Source organism: Antechinus flavipes, chromosome 1 (assembly GCF_016432865.1).
Source record: "Antechinus flavipes isolate AdamAnt ecotype Samford, QLD, Australia chromosome 1, AdamAnt_v2, whole genome shotgun sequence".
Classification (NCBI taxonomy): domain Eukaryota; kingdom Metazoa; phylum Chordata; class Mammalia; order Dasyuromorphia; family Dasyuridae; genus Antechinus; species Antechinus flavipes.
In genome coordinates this window covers 285961971-285979310 of record NC_067398.1, presented here as the reverse complement: position 1 = coordinate 285979310, position 17340 = coordinate 285961971, and the positions used below count along the sequence as shown (strand labels likewise).

Sequence of the window (17340 nt, the reverse complement as noted above, 5' to 3'; positions counted from 1 at the left end):
AATCAACATATTGCTGAGAAGAGCTGTTACTATACTATGTACAGTGTTGTGGTTCTGTTCCCTTTACTCAGCATCAGTTCATGTAAGTCTTTACAGACTTTTCTGAAATCAGCTTGCTCATCATTCCTCATAGAACAATAATATTTCATTATATTCATATACCATAATTGATTCAGACATTCCCCAGTTGATGAGCATCCACTCAGTTTTGAATTCTTTGCTACCATAAAAAAGAGTTGCTACAAACATTTTTGCACATGTGAGTCCTTTTCCTGTCTTTTATAATCTCTTTTAAGATGCAGACAATATAGACACCGCTGGATCAAAGGATTTGATAGTTTATTAGCTCTATTTTGTCATTTTAGCCAATCTGGTGCCTCAGAATTGTTTTAATTTGCATTTCTCCAATGAGTACTAATTTCATTTATATGACTACAGCTGGCTTCTAAAAATAGTTGGGGAATAGCTAGGGAATGTCTTATATATTCTTATAAATTTGACTGTGTTTTAGAAATGAGGCCTCTATCAGAAAGACTGACAGTAAAAATTTCCCCACCTTTCTGCTTTCCTTCTCATTTTGTGCTGTATTGGTTTTGTTTGTGCAAAAACTTTTAAATTTTGAACATATTAAATTAAAAAGATATTGCCCTAACAGAACTTAAATTTCTAAGAAAAAACTGAACATGGGTTTCAAGTGTCTTAAGGATTATCTAATGCTTTTGTTAAGAGGTGGTGCACAATTTAATCAATGAACTAGTTTTGAAATGAAGAATGGCACCGGAAAATGGTTTGTGAATTGATCAATAAGAATTTTTTTAATTAAGAATTTATTAAGTGATTAATCTGTGTTAAGTAATGGGGATACAAAGACCAGAAAATAGATCTCCTTTCATGGAAGGTGAGTGTTCTCTAAAATTTAATTGTTCTCTGGGAGCAGGTTTTTCGAGGGGGCTTCTGGAAGCAGCCCTAGTTTTAGTTCAGAGTAATAATCACCTCAAATGAAGTCAGTTGTTAAAGTCCAGATCCTTTATTTTTTCTTTCCTTCACTTGGAGCTCAGCTAGCTTTCTGGATCTTGGTTTCAGTGTTCTCCACAGGACAGCCTGCCACTTCTCTGTCTTCTTTCGTTCTGCCTGACTGAATCCTGGCTTCTCAATCTCCCAAAGTGCTCTTTGGCCCTGAGAGCTTATATTCTTCACACTGAGTATACTCCAATCATTACATCACTAGGAAACCATTATTTGTTGTAGGTTTAAATCAATGCTAAATTAGATTTAACCATTGTCTCTTCAATTCCACTGACTTAGCACCTTATAAGAATTCTAACATGTGAGTTCATTAGTTTTGTTTGTACAAAAACTTTTCAATTTGATATAATCAAAATTTTCTTATTTTGTAGTCAGTAGTGATCTCTAGTTCTTCTTTGGTCATAAATTCCTTCCTCTTCCACAGGTCTGAGAGGTGAACTATCCTATGCTCTTCCAATTTATTTATAATCTCATACTTTATGCCTAAATCATGAACCCATTTTGAACCTTACCTTGGTGTATGGTGTTAAGTGTGGGTCAATGCCTAGTTTCTGCCATACTAATTTACACTTTTCCCAGCAATTTTTGTCAAATAATGTGTTCTTATCCCCAAAACTGGAGTCTTTGGATTTGTCAAATACTAGATTATTCAAAGTTATTGGCTGTTTTGTAACTGGTGAGTTCTTTTTTTTTTTTTTTTTAATTTTAATTTTATTTTATTTAATAATAACTTTGTATTGACAGAATCCATGCCAGGGTAATTTTTTACAACATTATCCCTTGCACTCGCTTATGTTTCGTTTTTTTCCCCTCCCTCCACCCCCCTCCCCCCAAGATGGCAAGCAATCCTATATATGTTAAATATGTTGCAGTATATCCTAGATACAATACATATTTGCAGAACCGAACAGGTCTCCTGTTGCACAGGGAGAATTGGATTCAGAAGGTAAAAATAACTCGGGAAGAAAATCAAAAATGCAAATAGTTCATATTTGTTTCCCAGTGTTCCTTCTTTGGGTGTAGCTATTTCTGTCCATCATTTATCCATTGAAACTCAGTTAGGTCTCTTTGTCATAGAAATCCACTTCCATCAGAATACATCCTCATATAATATCGTTGTCAAAGTGTATAATGATCTCCTGGTTCTGCTCATCTCATTTAGCATCAGTCCATGTAGGTCTCTCCAAGCCTCTCTGTATTCATCCTGCTGGTCATTCCTTACAGAGCAATAATATTCCATAACATTCATATACCACAATTTACCCACCCATTCTCCAATTGATGGGCATCCATTCATTTTCCAGTAACTGGTGAGTTCTTAAAAACTGTCTAGCAGTGAAATAGTTTTGCTTAGTAGTTTTGATTTGACTTTACCTTATCACAAGTAACTTTATCTTCAGCTAAATGAAGGTTTATGAAATTGGCTTTCATTACAGAATGTGGGATTAATTATTTAGAAAACAATAAATGTATAAAGCTTTTGAAAGTGCTAAAATTAAATTTTTCTTTTTGCCAGAATTGAGTTTTATGTGGAGATTAGACACATTAAGAATGAATCTGTTGTTACATGACTTTAATCTAAGGGTAATTGTTTGCTATCTACAAGCATTATTACCTTAATTTTGTCTTTTCCTATCAGAAGTTTGGTAGATTGTTTAGACTTGGTACAGAAAAAATACATTCATAACTAGTTATGATGAAGGAAGATTCTTTAATACATTGCTTTTAAACATTAGAATTGATATGGAAATTACCAAAGAGAGGCGGAAGAAATAGTATTGAAGGAGGATTTTTTTTTTTTTTTTTACGTTGGCTGGCCTACCTGTTTTAATCTTTGTCAGTGAATAGGAAAAAGTTAGCAAGGACAAACATTTTGATAATTGCCACTTATTTTAGGAAATTTCTTTGAACTTTCAGCAAAGTAAATAGCAGATTTTGGCAGAAGATTAGATAAAAGAGGAAACAAAGTTAACATCATTAAAAGCCTGGAAATCTGGTTGCTAATAACTTTGAGAGCTGTTTAAAAAAAAAGTTTGGTTAACTAGGGGATGTGATAGAGGGAAAATCAGTTCTATTTGAAACATACTGAATTGTCTGTGGGACATTGATTGTCATACTGTTGGCAGAAGATTTGAATCTAAATGTTATAGATCAAGTTATATTACATTATGGCAAATTACTTAATTTTTTTTTAAAAGTTAGACATTAAACTTCTGAATTCATTGGTATAGGGAGCTTCTGATGAAGAATTCCTTCTATGAATATATCTTCTCTGCCACTTTTAGTTTCAAAAAGTTATCTAGATTTGCTTAGAATTATCCAAGCTACATGTCAAAAGCAGTATTTAAATTCACATCTTCCTGCCTCTAATACTTGCTCTCTATCTTCTATGACTAGAAGCTTATTTTTTTTTAAAAAAGTATACCTAAATTTATACACTTAAGCAGAATTTATTTCCTTTTAAAGTGCTTTGTTTTTAACGAACAACCACTAAAAATAATAACAAATTTTTTATCAAAACAAAATGCCTTGTCATTTATTCTTATTTTAATAACTGTGAATGTTTAGTCATACAAATATTTTTATGCCATATCCATTATCAAGTGTCATATTTTTCATATGTTGTAAGTGTTATCTAATGTAGAAATGGAAATATATGTTTGCCATAAGCAACCAAAATAAGTCCCTGGATAGAATGTCCATGGAGCCAAAATGCATGGCTCTAACCTTGGAGGTTTTGAGACTTAAAAAGAAAGCTGCAGTACCCTAGAGCCTACTTCAACTCCTTGTTTGCAGATAGCCTGACCTTTCTATATTCAGACTAAATTACTCGCTAAACTTTGCAACAAGATTAGAAGAGATTTTTAAGGAACCTGTTATAAAAAGGATCCAGAGTAATTCAAATAGAAAACTTCTGAGTGCTTCTACCAGGGATTTCATTTCATTTCTGCCTAGAGGATTCAGGGATATCATTTGATTAAAGTTATCTTTCTCTACTTTCACTTTTCCTGTAGTAGTATTTTCCTATTTTTCCTTTTGCTGTTTTACTGTTTTTTCCTCTCATCTTGGCTCTATCAATTAGAGAACTATTTTACTATATGTGGATACCTCAAAAGTATAAATTATATAAAGATAGAAATTACAAGTTCTTAAACCAGCTAGGTACAACTTGCTTATATTGATTGATTTTTTTTTTCTTGTTTTAGGCTGGGGCTACATGAGGAAGATAATTTTGAGCCTAAGACCATATCTAGAAAGCCATTGTCTTAAAAGTTTATCTTCAGCTATCTATATTTTTTCTCTAAGCTTGTCCTGAGGGGAACCTCCCTTATCTTCCCAATTATAGGTGCTCATTCAGGCCCCATTCTTGACCTCAACAGTGTTGTTGAGCCTTTTTTTCCTCATTCTGCCAGAGTTTGAGTTTTCCATAAATAAGCATAGCTACTTTCCATATTCAACAATAGAGGTAGTAGAAACAGCTGTGACTGTGCCATCTTGAATAAATCACCCAGTCTGACCCAGAGTTTACTTGTCTGTAAAAAGGGGAACAAAATTATTTCTAAAATTCCTCCTAAGTTGGCCTTCCCAGGAGAGAAATCTGTGGAATAGGAAGGAAATAGCTTTCTTTAAACACGAATTTACCACAAAGCATTAGGATAGTAGGGAAGCTATGTAGCTCAGTGGATGGAATCCTGGATCTGGAGTCAGGAAGACCAGAGTAAAATCCTGCCTCAGATAATAGTAGTTATGAGACCCTGGCCATGTCACTTAAGCATTGTTTGCTTTGATCTAATAGAGAAGGAAATGACAAACCACTTCAGTATCCATGCCAGGAAAATCCAGTGTGTGGTAGGATCCATGGGGTTACAAAAAGTTGGACACATCACAATAAATTGGGTGCTAATGGAGATGAAATATGACATGGTTTAGGATTGGACCTGGGAATTCAGAATCAAAGAGAAGACTTCAAGAAAGTATCTCATGCAAAAAAAAATTTTTTTTTGTATTTTTTTTAATTACAGCTTTTTATTTACAAAACATATGCATGGGTAATTTTTCAACATTGTCCCTTGCAAAACCTTCTCTTCCAACTTTTCCCCTCCTTCCTCCCATCCCCTACCCTAGATGGCAGGTAGTCCAATATATGTTAAATACTATATATACACACACACACATACACATATTTATATAGTTATCTTGCTGCACCAAAAAAAAAAAATCAGGTTTAGAAAAGAAGGTTAGTAAAAATAACCTGAGAAGGAAAACAAAAATGCAAGCAGACAATAACAGAAGTGGAAATGCTATGTTGCTCCCACCAAATCTTAACAGCAATAACACACTGTTTAGAAGACTGAAAAATATGGTTTAATATCAAAACCACAGTGAGTTGAAGCAAAACAAAGAATAGGAATAAATGGAGGTGCACTATAATATGCAGATTTAATCAGTTTGAAGGTAGATTTAGTTTAAAAAATACTTATCAGATTTTTTTTTTTTACTTGATAATTTCTGAGATAAGGTATAAAAGAAGTCAGTGCTATGGATTTAAGATTGATTGTTACTGTCCCTTGCTCTTTTTTTTTCCTTTCTTCATAGATCCCTGTCTCTTTCTGATCTCAAAATCCTTAGAAAACTCAATAATTTTATGCTTATTTAAGAGTATAGACAAAATGAGAAAGTAGAAAGAAGGATGGATAACAATAGAGAAGGGAAGTAACCAAAACAAGTTTTGGGGGGCGTTAGGGAAAAAAGAAGGAAATAGGGCACCAATTAAGTCAGCATTTAGAAATATCTTTAGAAGCTTTCACAGCTATCGGTTCTCTGCTCTGACCAGCTCAGAAGATAATGTACAGACTTAAGATTCTATCCTTTTATCCATCTCTTTCTTCAGTTCCTTATTATCTCTAATACCTAGAAAAATTGATACTCAAAAAAGTGTTTACTCTGTGTATGATGGGCTTAGGAAGGTCTTCTTATATCAGATGGACTTTGGGGAGAAGAAGGGACAGAGTTAAGAGAAACTTGGGGTGGCTTATATGGTATGATGTGGAGTGAATGAAACAAGGAGAGCCAGGAACAATTTATACTATGACTGTGATTGATCGAGATTTTCCCTGCTTAGGATCTTCCTTGGCCTCTATTTCCCTTTACTCTGCACACACTCTGAGAATCAGTATTTGCTAATTTAAGACTTTCATGGCATCTTTCATGGCATAACTGTTATTTCTGATACCTTTTCACTGTATTATTAAATTAACATTTAAGAAAAGTACACATTGTATGACCAGCTGATTTCATTTTGAACAAGTTAAGTCTCATTTCTGATCTCTAGTATAGGTCACTCATTTTAGTTATTCCACAAAAGTAGTTTTGTTGGTTTAGGAACAAATGGCATCTTTTTAAGGCTTACTTAAAGGTGGGCTCTAATTAGAAGTAGAAGCTACAATTTAGGTGGAGTTTTTCTAGTTGGTTTATTTTTTGATTTTTATCCTGTAACTAGTACAAGAGAAAGGATTAAAAAGAGAGACTTAAGGAAAAAAGATTTTATTCTGCTTCTTAGGAATTGATACTTTAAATGGAAATTTAAAAAAATAATATCATATTCCAGCTAATTTGAAACTTTTAGATAGCCTAACATATATAGGACTGCTTGCCTTCTAGAGGAGGGGGTGGAAGGAGGGAAGGGAAAAATCTGAACAGAAGCGAGTGTAAGGGATAATGTTGTAAAAAAAATTACCCTGTCATGGATTCTATCAATATAAAGTTATTATAAAATAAAATTAAATTAAAAAAATAAAATAAAACCTTATGTAGAGCTTTGGGGAAAAAAAAGAAATTTTTAGATATCTTCTTAATATAGTAAGTAATACACACATGTCCTACTTGCAATAAGTTTTGCCATAAATTTGACATAAATGAATATGACTAAAATTGTAAAACAGGAGTGGAGAACTTTTTTTCTGTCAAGGCCATTTGGATATTATTTGAGGCCTATATAAAATTATCAGCTTCTAGAACTTAAGCAGTGGGAAGTTATTGTTTCTAGCTTTCAGTGCATCATCACCTGTGATTTAGCAGACCTTAAATGGCCTGTGGACCAGACATTCCCTACCCTTGCTCTAAAGGTCAATCCCATCTAAGGTGTACAAAATTCTAAATGATTGATTAAGGTTGTACATTCTGTATTATTTTGATCATATATTTTTCCCAAAATAATTCTAAATTTCATTTTGTGAATATTAAGATTAACTATAAAATGTTAAAGATTTTCTATGATGTCCATCATGTACTGGAGTTGGAAGCATAATAACTGTGACTTTAAGCTAGTCCCTTAATTTCTTTTCATCAAAAAATGAGAGTAATACCTTTAATGTTTACCTCAAGAGTATTATGAGGCTCATATTCAGTGTAGATTGTCAAGTATTTTAATGTAAACCTTAAAACTCTATGGTGTTATTCATGTGGTTATTGTTCATTATTTCCCACATTTGTGAATTATATATTATTCATTTCTGTTATAAATTTCAAAAAGCAGGGACCTTTTCACTTAAATGTGACCTTGCCAAGGGAATTTTCCCAACCATTGTTTCACAAAATTTCCATTTCTTAAGAATCACACATGCTTGAATCCTTATAAACCATAAATGTTGTAGCAAGTTATTTTGTTCTTGTCTTTATAAACTCTTCCAATATAATGATTTGAAAAGTGTTTTTTTGTTGTTGTTGTTTTTTTTTTTTTTTTGCCTTTTCTTTTATAGATTGGAAGATGAATAATCTTTCATTTGGTGAACTTTGTTGCCTCTTCTGCTGTCCACCCTGCCCAGGGAAAATTGCTTCTAAATTAGCATTTTTACCACCTGACCCTACTTATACTCTGATGTGTGATGAAAGTGGAAGTCGTTGGACCCTACATCTTTCAGAAAGAGCAGACTGGCAGTATTCTTCCAGAGAAAAAGATGCTATTGAGTGTTTTATGACTAGAACCAGTAAAGGTAACAGGATTGCCTGTATGTTTGTGCGTTGCTCACCCAATGCCAAATATACTTTACTCTTCTCACATGGAAATGCTGTTGACCTTGGTCAAATGAGCAGTTTTTACATAGGACTGGGTTCAAGGATTAATTGCAATATATTTTCATATGATTATTCTGGATATGGAGCAAGTTCTGGGAAACCAACAGAGAAGAACCTTTATGCAGATGTTGATGCAGCGTGGTTGGCTCTTAGAACAAGGTAAATTTGAATTATTTGATTTACTCAACTTTTAAATACCTTGAACACGATAGACCAGTTTAAATATTTGTTTAGTTTTCCCAAAACATAAGAAACCAGGAATGGTGGCATGTGCCTAGTGTTTCTACTACTGAGGGAGGCTTAGTAGATTACTTGAATTTGGGATTTCAAAATTCCAGTAGGACTGCTCAGACAGGAGTCTGCATAAGATTGGGACCTATATGGGGGTATGTGGGTATGTAGAACCTTCAGGGTGTCTAAGGAGAAGCAAACTGACCCAATTGGAAAAAACTTGAGATCTGATCATTACTTAAATTAGAACCTTCTATGTGTGGCTATTACAGTTCCAGTTTGGTCAAGATGAAATGAGCAGTCTCAAATAACAACCAAAAGAATAGGAATTTGTAAAGTTCTTAGTGATTCCTTCCCTCTATTCTCCCAACACACACATCTATTAGTTACTTTATTCATATTCCAAAGAAAATGTAATTTTTAAAGTTGTACCTAACATTATAAATTAATAAGGAGGCATATACATTTTCTCTAGCAATTAGATTTTCATTGTTTAGATAGGCAACTAAAATAAAAGGCAAATCTTACTGTTCTTACTAGGACTATTTAGTGATTAAATGGTTATGTAAATTACATTACCTATTGGAGACCTCTCATTCTAAATTGTGGCAATTTATAAAATATATTTTATCAGTCTACATTTTGTGTCCCTAATTATTAAGTAAGAATATAATGTGATATATACTTTATGTATTAGAAATGGAAACTGAATCTATGATTTCAGTGGTAGAGACAACTCCCAGGTGAAGAAAATCCTTAAGGCAGGTTGGTTGGCATTACTTTTCCAACTCAGTCTTTAAAAGACTGCCTTTGAGCACTGAGAAATTAAGTAACTTTTCTTGCACAAGAAATGACAGAGATAAGACTTGAAATGCATCTTAGTGTTTTAAACGATAATTTTTCAGTCACTATGCCATACTGCTTTTCTGTATATAGGGGAGGAGTAGGAGTTAAATGATAAAATTTCAAGTTGATACTTTTGAGTTTTAATCGGGGATTTTAAATATCATTGATTTTTTTCTGTTCCCTATACATCATATTGAATTAATGTATACTGTAATTTAGAAGATTGATTATGAGTGTTTTATATTTGTTTTCAGACCTTAGAATGATAAAATCACAGGATTTTATGATTTAAAAAAGCGACCTCACAGGTCATATTCTTTAGTCCACTGTTAGGAAGAAATAAAACCCCAGGATAAGTTAAATAACTTATATGATTGCTAGTTACTAGCAAAGATGGAAGTCAGTCAGCTCTCCTAACTCCTCCCACACCAATTTGGTGTTTTTGTTTTTCTCTCCCAGTGTTCTTTTTACAATAGTCTTTAAGTTTTTACTTAATAAGAGTTAATTTTATGTAATAATAACAGCATAGTTTCATTAATTAAGCGTATTGAAACCAAAATACAAAGTCCGATTCTGCCATTGAATTTTCAGGCAAATCATTTATTTCTAGGCAATACTTTTTTTTGGCTGACAGCAATCTGAAAGGAATAGAGAGGAAAGAGATCATGAGAGTTTGTTTAGTCCAGTAAATCTTAATTGTACGATTGTCCTATTGAAACCATACTTAAAGAAATTTTTGTGCCTGGGGATCCTATGGTTAGATATTATTTGCCTTTCCTTTCTTCTGCATACATATACTCAAGGCCCCATTGTATCTGGAGAATTAGTAGTTGAATCATAACATAGCTCCAGTCCTGTGCCTTAGTATTTACTCATAACTTCTTTAAATTTTAAATTTTATTTACCAACTCAAGGACGCAAAAAAATCATTCCTCAGTTTATAAAAGCTATTTGTTGACTATAGCACCATGCTTATCTCTTAATTCTAAAGTAGCCCTGCATATATCCCATATTAAAAAATTTTTCAGTGAATTTAGGGGATACACTGGGGATAGAATTCAATATTTCATAATTAGCAAAGAATACCTTTTTCCTTTTTGTGAACAGCTTTCATAGAATTTCCTTATTTCACCCATACCTCAGATTATACAGGGTCAAAAAAAGTGATTTATAATCATTTTTAAATCTTTTTAACATGTTCCATTATCAGTGACAAGGATTACCTGGATAAATCAGTAGTGTCCTAAAACATTATTTCATTGAATAATTATATTTCATTCCCTACTGTCTTTGACTTTACTGCCATAAAAGCAGTTTGATAATAGTGGAAAGTACTTGATTTGACAGTGAAGTTGGAACCTGATTATAGCCTTCAGCAAATCAATTAATTTCTCTTGGTCTGAATTCCCTTATTTAAAAAACAAAAAAAAGATTAAACTAGATGGCTCTCTTAAATTTCTTTCTGGCTGTAAATTTTCTTTTGTTGTTGTTGTAATTTTTTTGTAAAAAATTTTGTAATATTTGCTTTTCATAGTGTAGTCATATCTATGCCTCAGGAAGTACTTTATGAAGAATTAATTCTTTGGGACATAGAAACAGTTGGGGGATCAGTTTAGGTTGTTACAAATAGTCTAGTTAGGTGATCATAGGGAATTGAGTTAGGATGAGATAAGAATTGACAGGATTAAGCAACTGACTAGATAGAGGGAGAAGGAAAATCAAAAATGACTCTGAATTTCTATAACTAGCATTCATGATACTTATTGACAAGTACAAATTCTTTGAAAAAAAATCATTTTTTTTTTTTAACTTTTGAACTTCACAGGTATGGTATCCGCCCTGAAAATGTGATTATATATGGCCAGAGTATAGGAACAGTACCATCTGTGGATCTTGCTGCTCGTTATGAGAGTGCTGCTGTCATTCTTCATTCCCCTCTGACCTCAGGAATGAGGGTAGCTTTTCCAGATACTAAGAAGACCTACTGCTTTGATGCATTCCCAAAGTAAGTGGCAATATTCAAAACTACTTATATTTAATATTTGGGGGGGGAGGGGAATTTCAGGGTAAAACAATAATATAAAATTACCTGTTCTGGTCATATTGGATATTCACTACATTTGGCATAAATGGTGAGTAAATTAGGAGGAAAGTTAATTTTATTCCACAAAAACTACTGCTGTTATAGCAATAATTTTGTAGTAATCCAGTTTTAAATTTTTCAACAACTATACTCTCTTTTAGACTTCCAAAGGAAAAGTGCTGTTTTTTTACTTGGTCTTTAGAGCATTTAGGAAAAATTAGTATACTATGAAAAAGCAAGATTTGTTAAGAGGGAAGAATTGTCATATTTCAATCTTTCTCCTCTTTTCCATTGGCAGTGACACAGTGTTTTGTGAATGACAAGCCAAAAGCCAGTGACTCCGTATGGGAGCAGAATCACTCCAAAGAAAGGTTCTTTTAAAAATTAACCATCTAGACTGGTAACTTAAAGGAGGAAGCTGATGGGGTATGAGTAGGCCACCAATTAAGTTGTCATTGTGAATGAGGAATGGTGGAACTTAAAGTTAAAAATGTGTGCTTTAGCTAAGGCGTTATGTAGGGAGTGAAGAAAATCCTTTTGTGCTATTTAGAGCAACTTAAAAATCAAAGGAATCATTAGTATCTTTCTCTTCTCCTGATTCATCAATGAACAGACTAATATTTGCCAAAAACTACTGGGCAAGAATATGAATTTCTATTCCAAAACTGAGAGCTTTAAAACTTCTTTTTAAAAAGAAATGGTATGTCATAGGGGAGAAAAAGCCTGTCTTGGAGTGAAGAAATGTGGCTTCTGACTCTTTGTAACTCTAGGCAAGGCATTCTCTCAGTGTCCTGGACACTACTGTGTAACTTTATATAACTATATAAATAGTTGTCTCTTTGAGTTGCAGAGAAGATAGTATTTTGTATTGGTACACCAATTATAGTGATACATGGTATAGACAGCACACTTGGAATTAGGTTGACATGAATTTATATCCTCTCACCCTAAATTAATCCTTAACCTCTCTTCAAATTTGATTTCCTCACCTGTAAAAAGACTATAATAGAAGTGAGGATCAAGTGAGATAATATCATGAATGCTTTGCAAACTTTAAAACATTGTAAATATTAGCTATTCCTATTGTTATAATACAATATTCTCTTGAGTTTAGTACCAACAAAACTTATTCAGACCATGAATCTAATTCACATCAGAATAACTTTGTAAAGAAATGTGATCTAAGTTCTAAGTAAATCTAAGATCTAAGTAGAAACTTGTTTTTAAAATAGAAAATATTGACTATTTATACTTTTTGATAGTTAGGGGGAAGAAGAAATAGTGAAAACATTTTTGTTGAAATAATAGCTTTAGAGATAAAAAAGGATATTTTTTTTATGGCTTGGAAAAAACATTTTTCTATTTCTGATAACAGTTTCTTCAAAAGACATATAATGGTGGCTAGAACAAAAAGCATATTACTTCTGAATACATTGAAATTTTTACAAGAACATAAATATGAAATGATCTAGCAACAACACTATTACATCCTGAATCTGTTTAAGTTCTTGGCAATAGTGAGTGACCCAAAGAGGTCTATTTAATCACTTCTGTTTCAGAACCTCAATAAATAATTGCTTTACTAATTATTACCCTGTTGCTCTGAATATGGTATCCCAAATAATCTGTTAACTTCCCAAAGAAATTATGAAGACTGAATACTAGGGAAGAAAGAGGACAGGCTTGCTATTCTGACCATCCAACCCTATATTGCATAGTTCTTGATTTAGTTGCCTGCTAAAGTGAATAATCCCTCAGTTCCCTATTCCCTTATTGTGCAAGATCTATGAGGCTACCTTTGATCACTCTCACCAGAAATTTAGTATGGAAGCAACATTTATTGAGTGATCCTCTAGGAAAAGTAAAGTAAAACTCAGCTTCTTCGTGTAGCTCAGGGGAAGGTGTGTGTGTGTGTGTGTCTGTGTGTCTGTGTGTGGGTGTGGGTGTGTATTTTTTTTCCCTCTTGGTATTTTGTTCATTTTTTTCTTTAGACCAACAAAATTAGTTTCTGATAAGTAAATTCCAGAAGTAGGAATCTGCTTTAATAGCTTTTTGGTATAACAGAAGTGATCTTATATGAAGTTTTACTTCAGTCACTTGTATTCTGCCTCATGAAGAAAGCTGTAATATAAATACAGTATACTAGTCTAAATAAAATACAAAAACCTGTTTTTTCACAGCATATTAGAACTATCCCCTTAAGATCCAGTAATGTGCAGTATATTTCTCTAGGTCACAAAGCTTGTAAATGGTAGAGGCATGGCTCAAACCCAGGTCTTCTAACTCTTTATCTTTCAAAGTATACCATGATTCTAAAGCCAGGAAAAAATAAAAAAAATTTTTCTGAGTGGATTCAGTGACATTTTTAATAAACAACTGAATAATCTCATCTTTTATAGCAAAAAGTCCATTGCTCATTTGTATAGCTAGCTTATTTTTCCCCTTTTCCTCGCAGCATTGACAAAGTTTCTAAAATAACCTCACCAGTGTTAATAATTCATGGGACTGAAGATGAAGTCATTGACTTTTCACATGGCCTCGCATTATTTGAACGCTGCCAAAGACCTGTGGAGCCTCTCTGGGTTGAAGGAGCAGGTCACAATGATGTGGAACTTTATGGACAGTACCTTGAACGATTGAAACAGTTTGTGTCACATGAACTAGTGAATTTGTAAATTTCTTTATAGATTTACATACTGTGTTCTGTTTTGATGCTGAACTGGGCACCTTGGTAAATAACTTAAAACCTGAAGGTTTTGTTTTCAAATCATGTTAGTTGCCTTCATAACTGTACAGGTATGATTTGTTAACAGAATTAATGAAGGTTTTAATTATCAGTATAAAAAACTGGAAATAACAGTATCATGCAGTTAAGCTATGTAATTTATATATTTTATGTGAATTTTTTTAAAGAAACAAAAACCACCAAGATGAGTACTGTAAGAAATTTTAATTCTATAAAAAATCAAATGCTGTAAAAATATTGCCAAATGCTTTCACATACCAGAAACGAATTTATAAATATTTTTAAAACATCTCAGTGTATTAATCCTTGTTGCACTAATATAATATTCTTTTAAAAATCATACATCTAAAACTGTGCAAATAGTCAATGTTAAAACAAATGGTAATAAATACCATGAAATGTGCAAGTGTAGAGTTGAACTAGACTCTGTTATGCAAGGTTAATGGTTAAAAGGTATTTTGTTTCCATTTTTATATCCATATCCCAATGGTTAGTCTTACATTTTCTCTTTTTGTTCATTACAGTATTAGAGTTCATTTTTGTCCCCCATGTAATAATTTACCAACTGGTTACTTTATAAAGGGAAAGTCCTTAGATAACACTAAATTTTAACTGACTTTGAGTCATGAGGTCAGTACTGTGAGGCAGTTACCTAAATTCTCATATTAGGAGTTTTAGAATGATTTATTGTGTGCAGCATTTTTTTTTTTTTTTAACTTTGAATGATCGTGTAGAAATACAGTACTCTTAATAGTATGGAAACCTGAAATTTCATTTAGGTTTATTTTATTCAGTATCACATGCACATTCACTGCTGTATTCCATCCAGGTTTCCTTTGGCTGTTTTAAGTATAGAACTTCTTATTTTTGGCTGCCATTTGAGAATATTACTAATTTACTCCTTAGTAGAAGAGAAAGAAAAGAGAGAACGTTAACACTTTTGTAATAACTAATGTAGTTTTTTTAAAAATTGCAGAAAAATAAAACTGTAAGTTGCCTTTTCCTTGGATGAATCTTGCCTGAATAAAATTATGAAAGAAAATGCTAATAAAATTAATGGTATGTAGTCTAATTTGTAAATGATTCAATATTGAAATAATACACACTGTGGATATATTTTAAGGCCTTATGTAGTTTTAATTGTTCTGCTTGTTCTGTGGTTATGTCTAAGACTATTATATATGATTCCCTTAAAAGTATATCAAGTATTGTGAATGCTTCGGTTTAGACGTGTCAGATTTAACAGTAAAATAGCACATATCCCACTCAGATGTGATTCTGTGTTTATATTTTCTCAACTCTCAATCCTAATGCATTATCCTTTTCTCTGAAAAAAAAATTTGGGGGGGATGGAGGAGTAAAGGTGAGGCATTATTGTAAATAACCTTTCTATAAAGAAAAAAATTTCCTAAAGCTCTGATTCATTATAAATTTCTTTCCTTTCATAGCATACTAACCAAGAATTTGGCTAAAAAATCACTTTGGGAATTGATTTGAAAACCTCCAAGGATTAATCAGTAAAACAGTAAAGTAGATTGATCTTGGCAGGAATTGATACTAGGTTTATGCACAACTAAAATTTACAGACTAAAGAGGAAAAATAAATGTAGACTACAAATAATGGGACACTTCATTCCAATTCCCATTAATTAGTCAAACTTGTTATTTTTTGGACTCATAATTTTCTTTCTATACTCAAGCCATGATAATATATTTAGATCTTTGATCCTTTTGGTAGGATTATTGAAGTTTATCTTGGTTATGCTGTTATACTCAATTTCCTTTTACATGTAATGGTTTCCAAATTCTTTCTGCCACATGATAATCTTAGCTAAAATCTATGAAATATTAGTGCCTGTCAGTGTAAAACAATTGTTTAATTATGCTTTAACAGCAATGTATTGAGCATCTACTGTGTTATATTCTGGTAAGTGCTGAAGGTCTTCATCTTCAATTTTTTTTTTCCCCATAATTTGTGATGGAAAAAAACTAGGTCTGTGTAGGATATAGCAAGTGGGCATTTTTTTTCAAAAAGTTATTTTGTTTCAAAAGGTAAATATAATTTATTTCCCTAAGGTCAGTAAGTGCTGGATGAATATGTTAAAAGCTTCCCAAGATAGTAGCTGCTAGTTAGGTATTGAGTAAATGATTAACAAAAGTTATAATCTATTAATTAATGGTTATAAGCTAATAGAATTGGACTTGCCTGTGGTATAATGCAAAATAGAATATGAAGCGGAAAAAATTGCAGTGATTTTTGAATCAAATAACAGTTAAAGTTTGGCTTTTATGTTTCTGAACCATGGAATTATTGACATTTATATTGATTACAATTTGAAAAGTGTGTTCAGTCATATTCAACTCTTGGACCTTGTGAACTATAGAACACCAATATTATCTGTGGTTTTCTTAACAAAGACTCTGGAGTAGTTTAACCCTTTCTTTCTTAAATGGATTAATGCAAACAGATTTGTGACTTATCCAGGGTCACATAGCTAGTATGGTGTTAATAATAATTACCCACAGCCAAATTTGAACTCAGGTTTTTTTTAACTACAAGCCCAGGGCTTAATCTACTGAGCCACCTAGTTCATTGGATCTCCAATTTGAAAGCAAAGATTAGTTTTATTATTATTTTTTAACTCACAGACCACAATTTAAATATAGAATAGTGAAGATTTTCCAGGAACTTCTTGGCATTCTTGGCAAGTTCAGGTATTTCCAGAACATGATAAAAGCTAATAGGAAGTCCTAGCAATGTATTTGCTTAATCTGAATGCTGAAAGTATTGAGGACAAGGCCCATTCAGTTAATTATATCTACTATTCATGCCAGGGTATTTTGATATAAACATGCTGGACATATGTTCAAGAAAAATTGAGATTCAAGTCTTAGTCCTAAAGCTCTTGTATAACATCAGTTCTCTGGAGCTTAATTTCCTCCTGTGTTGAATGGAAATAAATGTACTACCTACCTCAGACAAATATGAGGCAAAATGCTTTATATGGTGCTACATAAACAAATCTATATAATATTTTTGTATCTGAGCACACATTTAAGTATTTAATATGCCAAAATAATTCTTTTTAAGAGAAAAGGAATTCATCAGATTTGCTGAGTCTAGAAATATGGGAAGGATAGTTAATATGCTCGATAATCAAATTGGAATTCCTAGCCATTTCCATCCCAGGAAAGACTAAAACTAAGATCATTGGAGAATTTTTATTGTTTTTCTTCTTACTGTCTTCTGTTTTAATTTTTTTCTTAAAATTGTAAATTCTAATAATTAGTAATCTAGTGAAGTCCTTGATACACATTGATAACAATAAATGTT

At 32.5% G+C, this 17340-nt stretch overlaps 1 protein-coding gene across 1 annotated transcript in view; it reads left to right on the top strand.

The window, feature by feature from the left end:
- ABHD17B (abhydrolase domain containing 17B, depalmitoylase) overlaps nt 1-15419 on the top strand; it is a 29476-nt gene extending 14057 nt beyond the window's left edge. Inside the window, exons 2-4 of the mRNA XM_051962109.1 lie at nt 7785-8259; nt 11003-11182; nt 13716-15419. Coding sequence (XP_051818069.1) covers nt 7793-8259; nt 11003-11182; nt 13716-13935 — 867 coding nt within the window. The 5' untranslated portion in view covers nt 7785-7792 and the 3' untranslated portion in view covers nt 13936-15419. The remainder of the gene's footprint in view (nt 1-7784; nt 8260-11002; nt 11183-13715) is intronic.
- Nucleotides 15420-17340: the final 1921 nt, after the last annotated feature.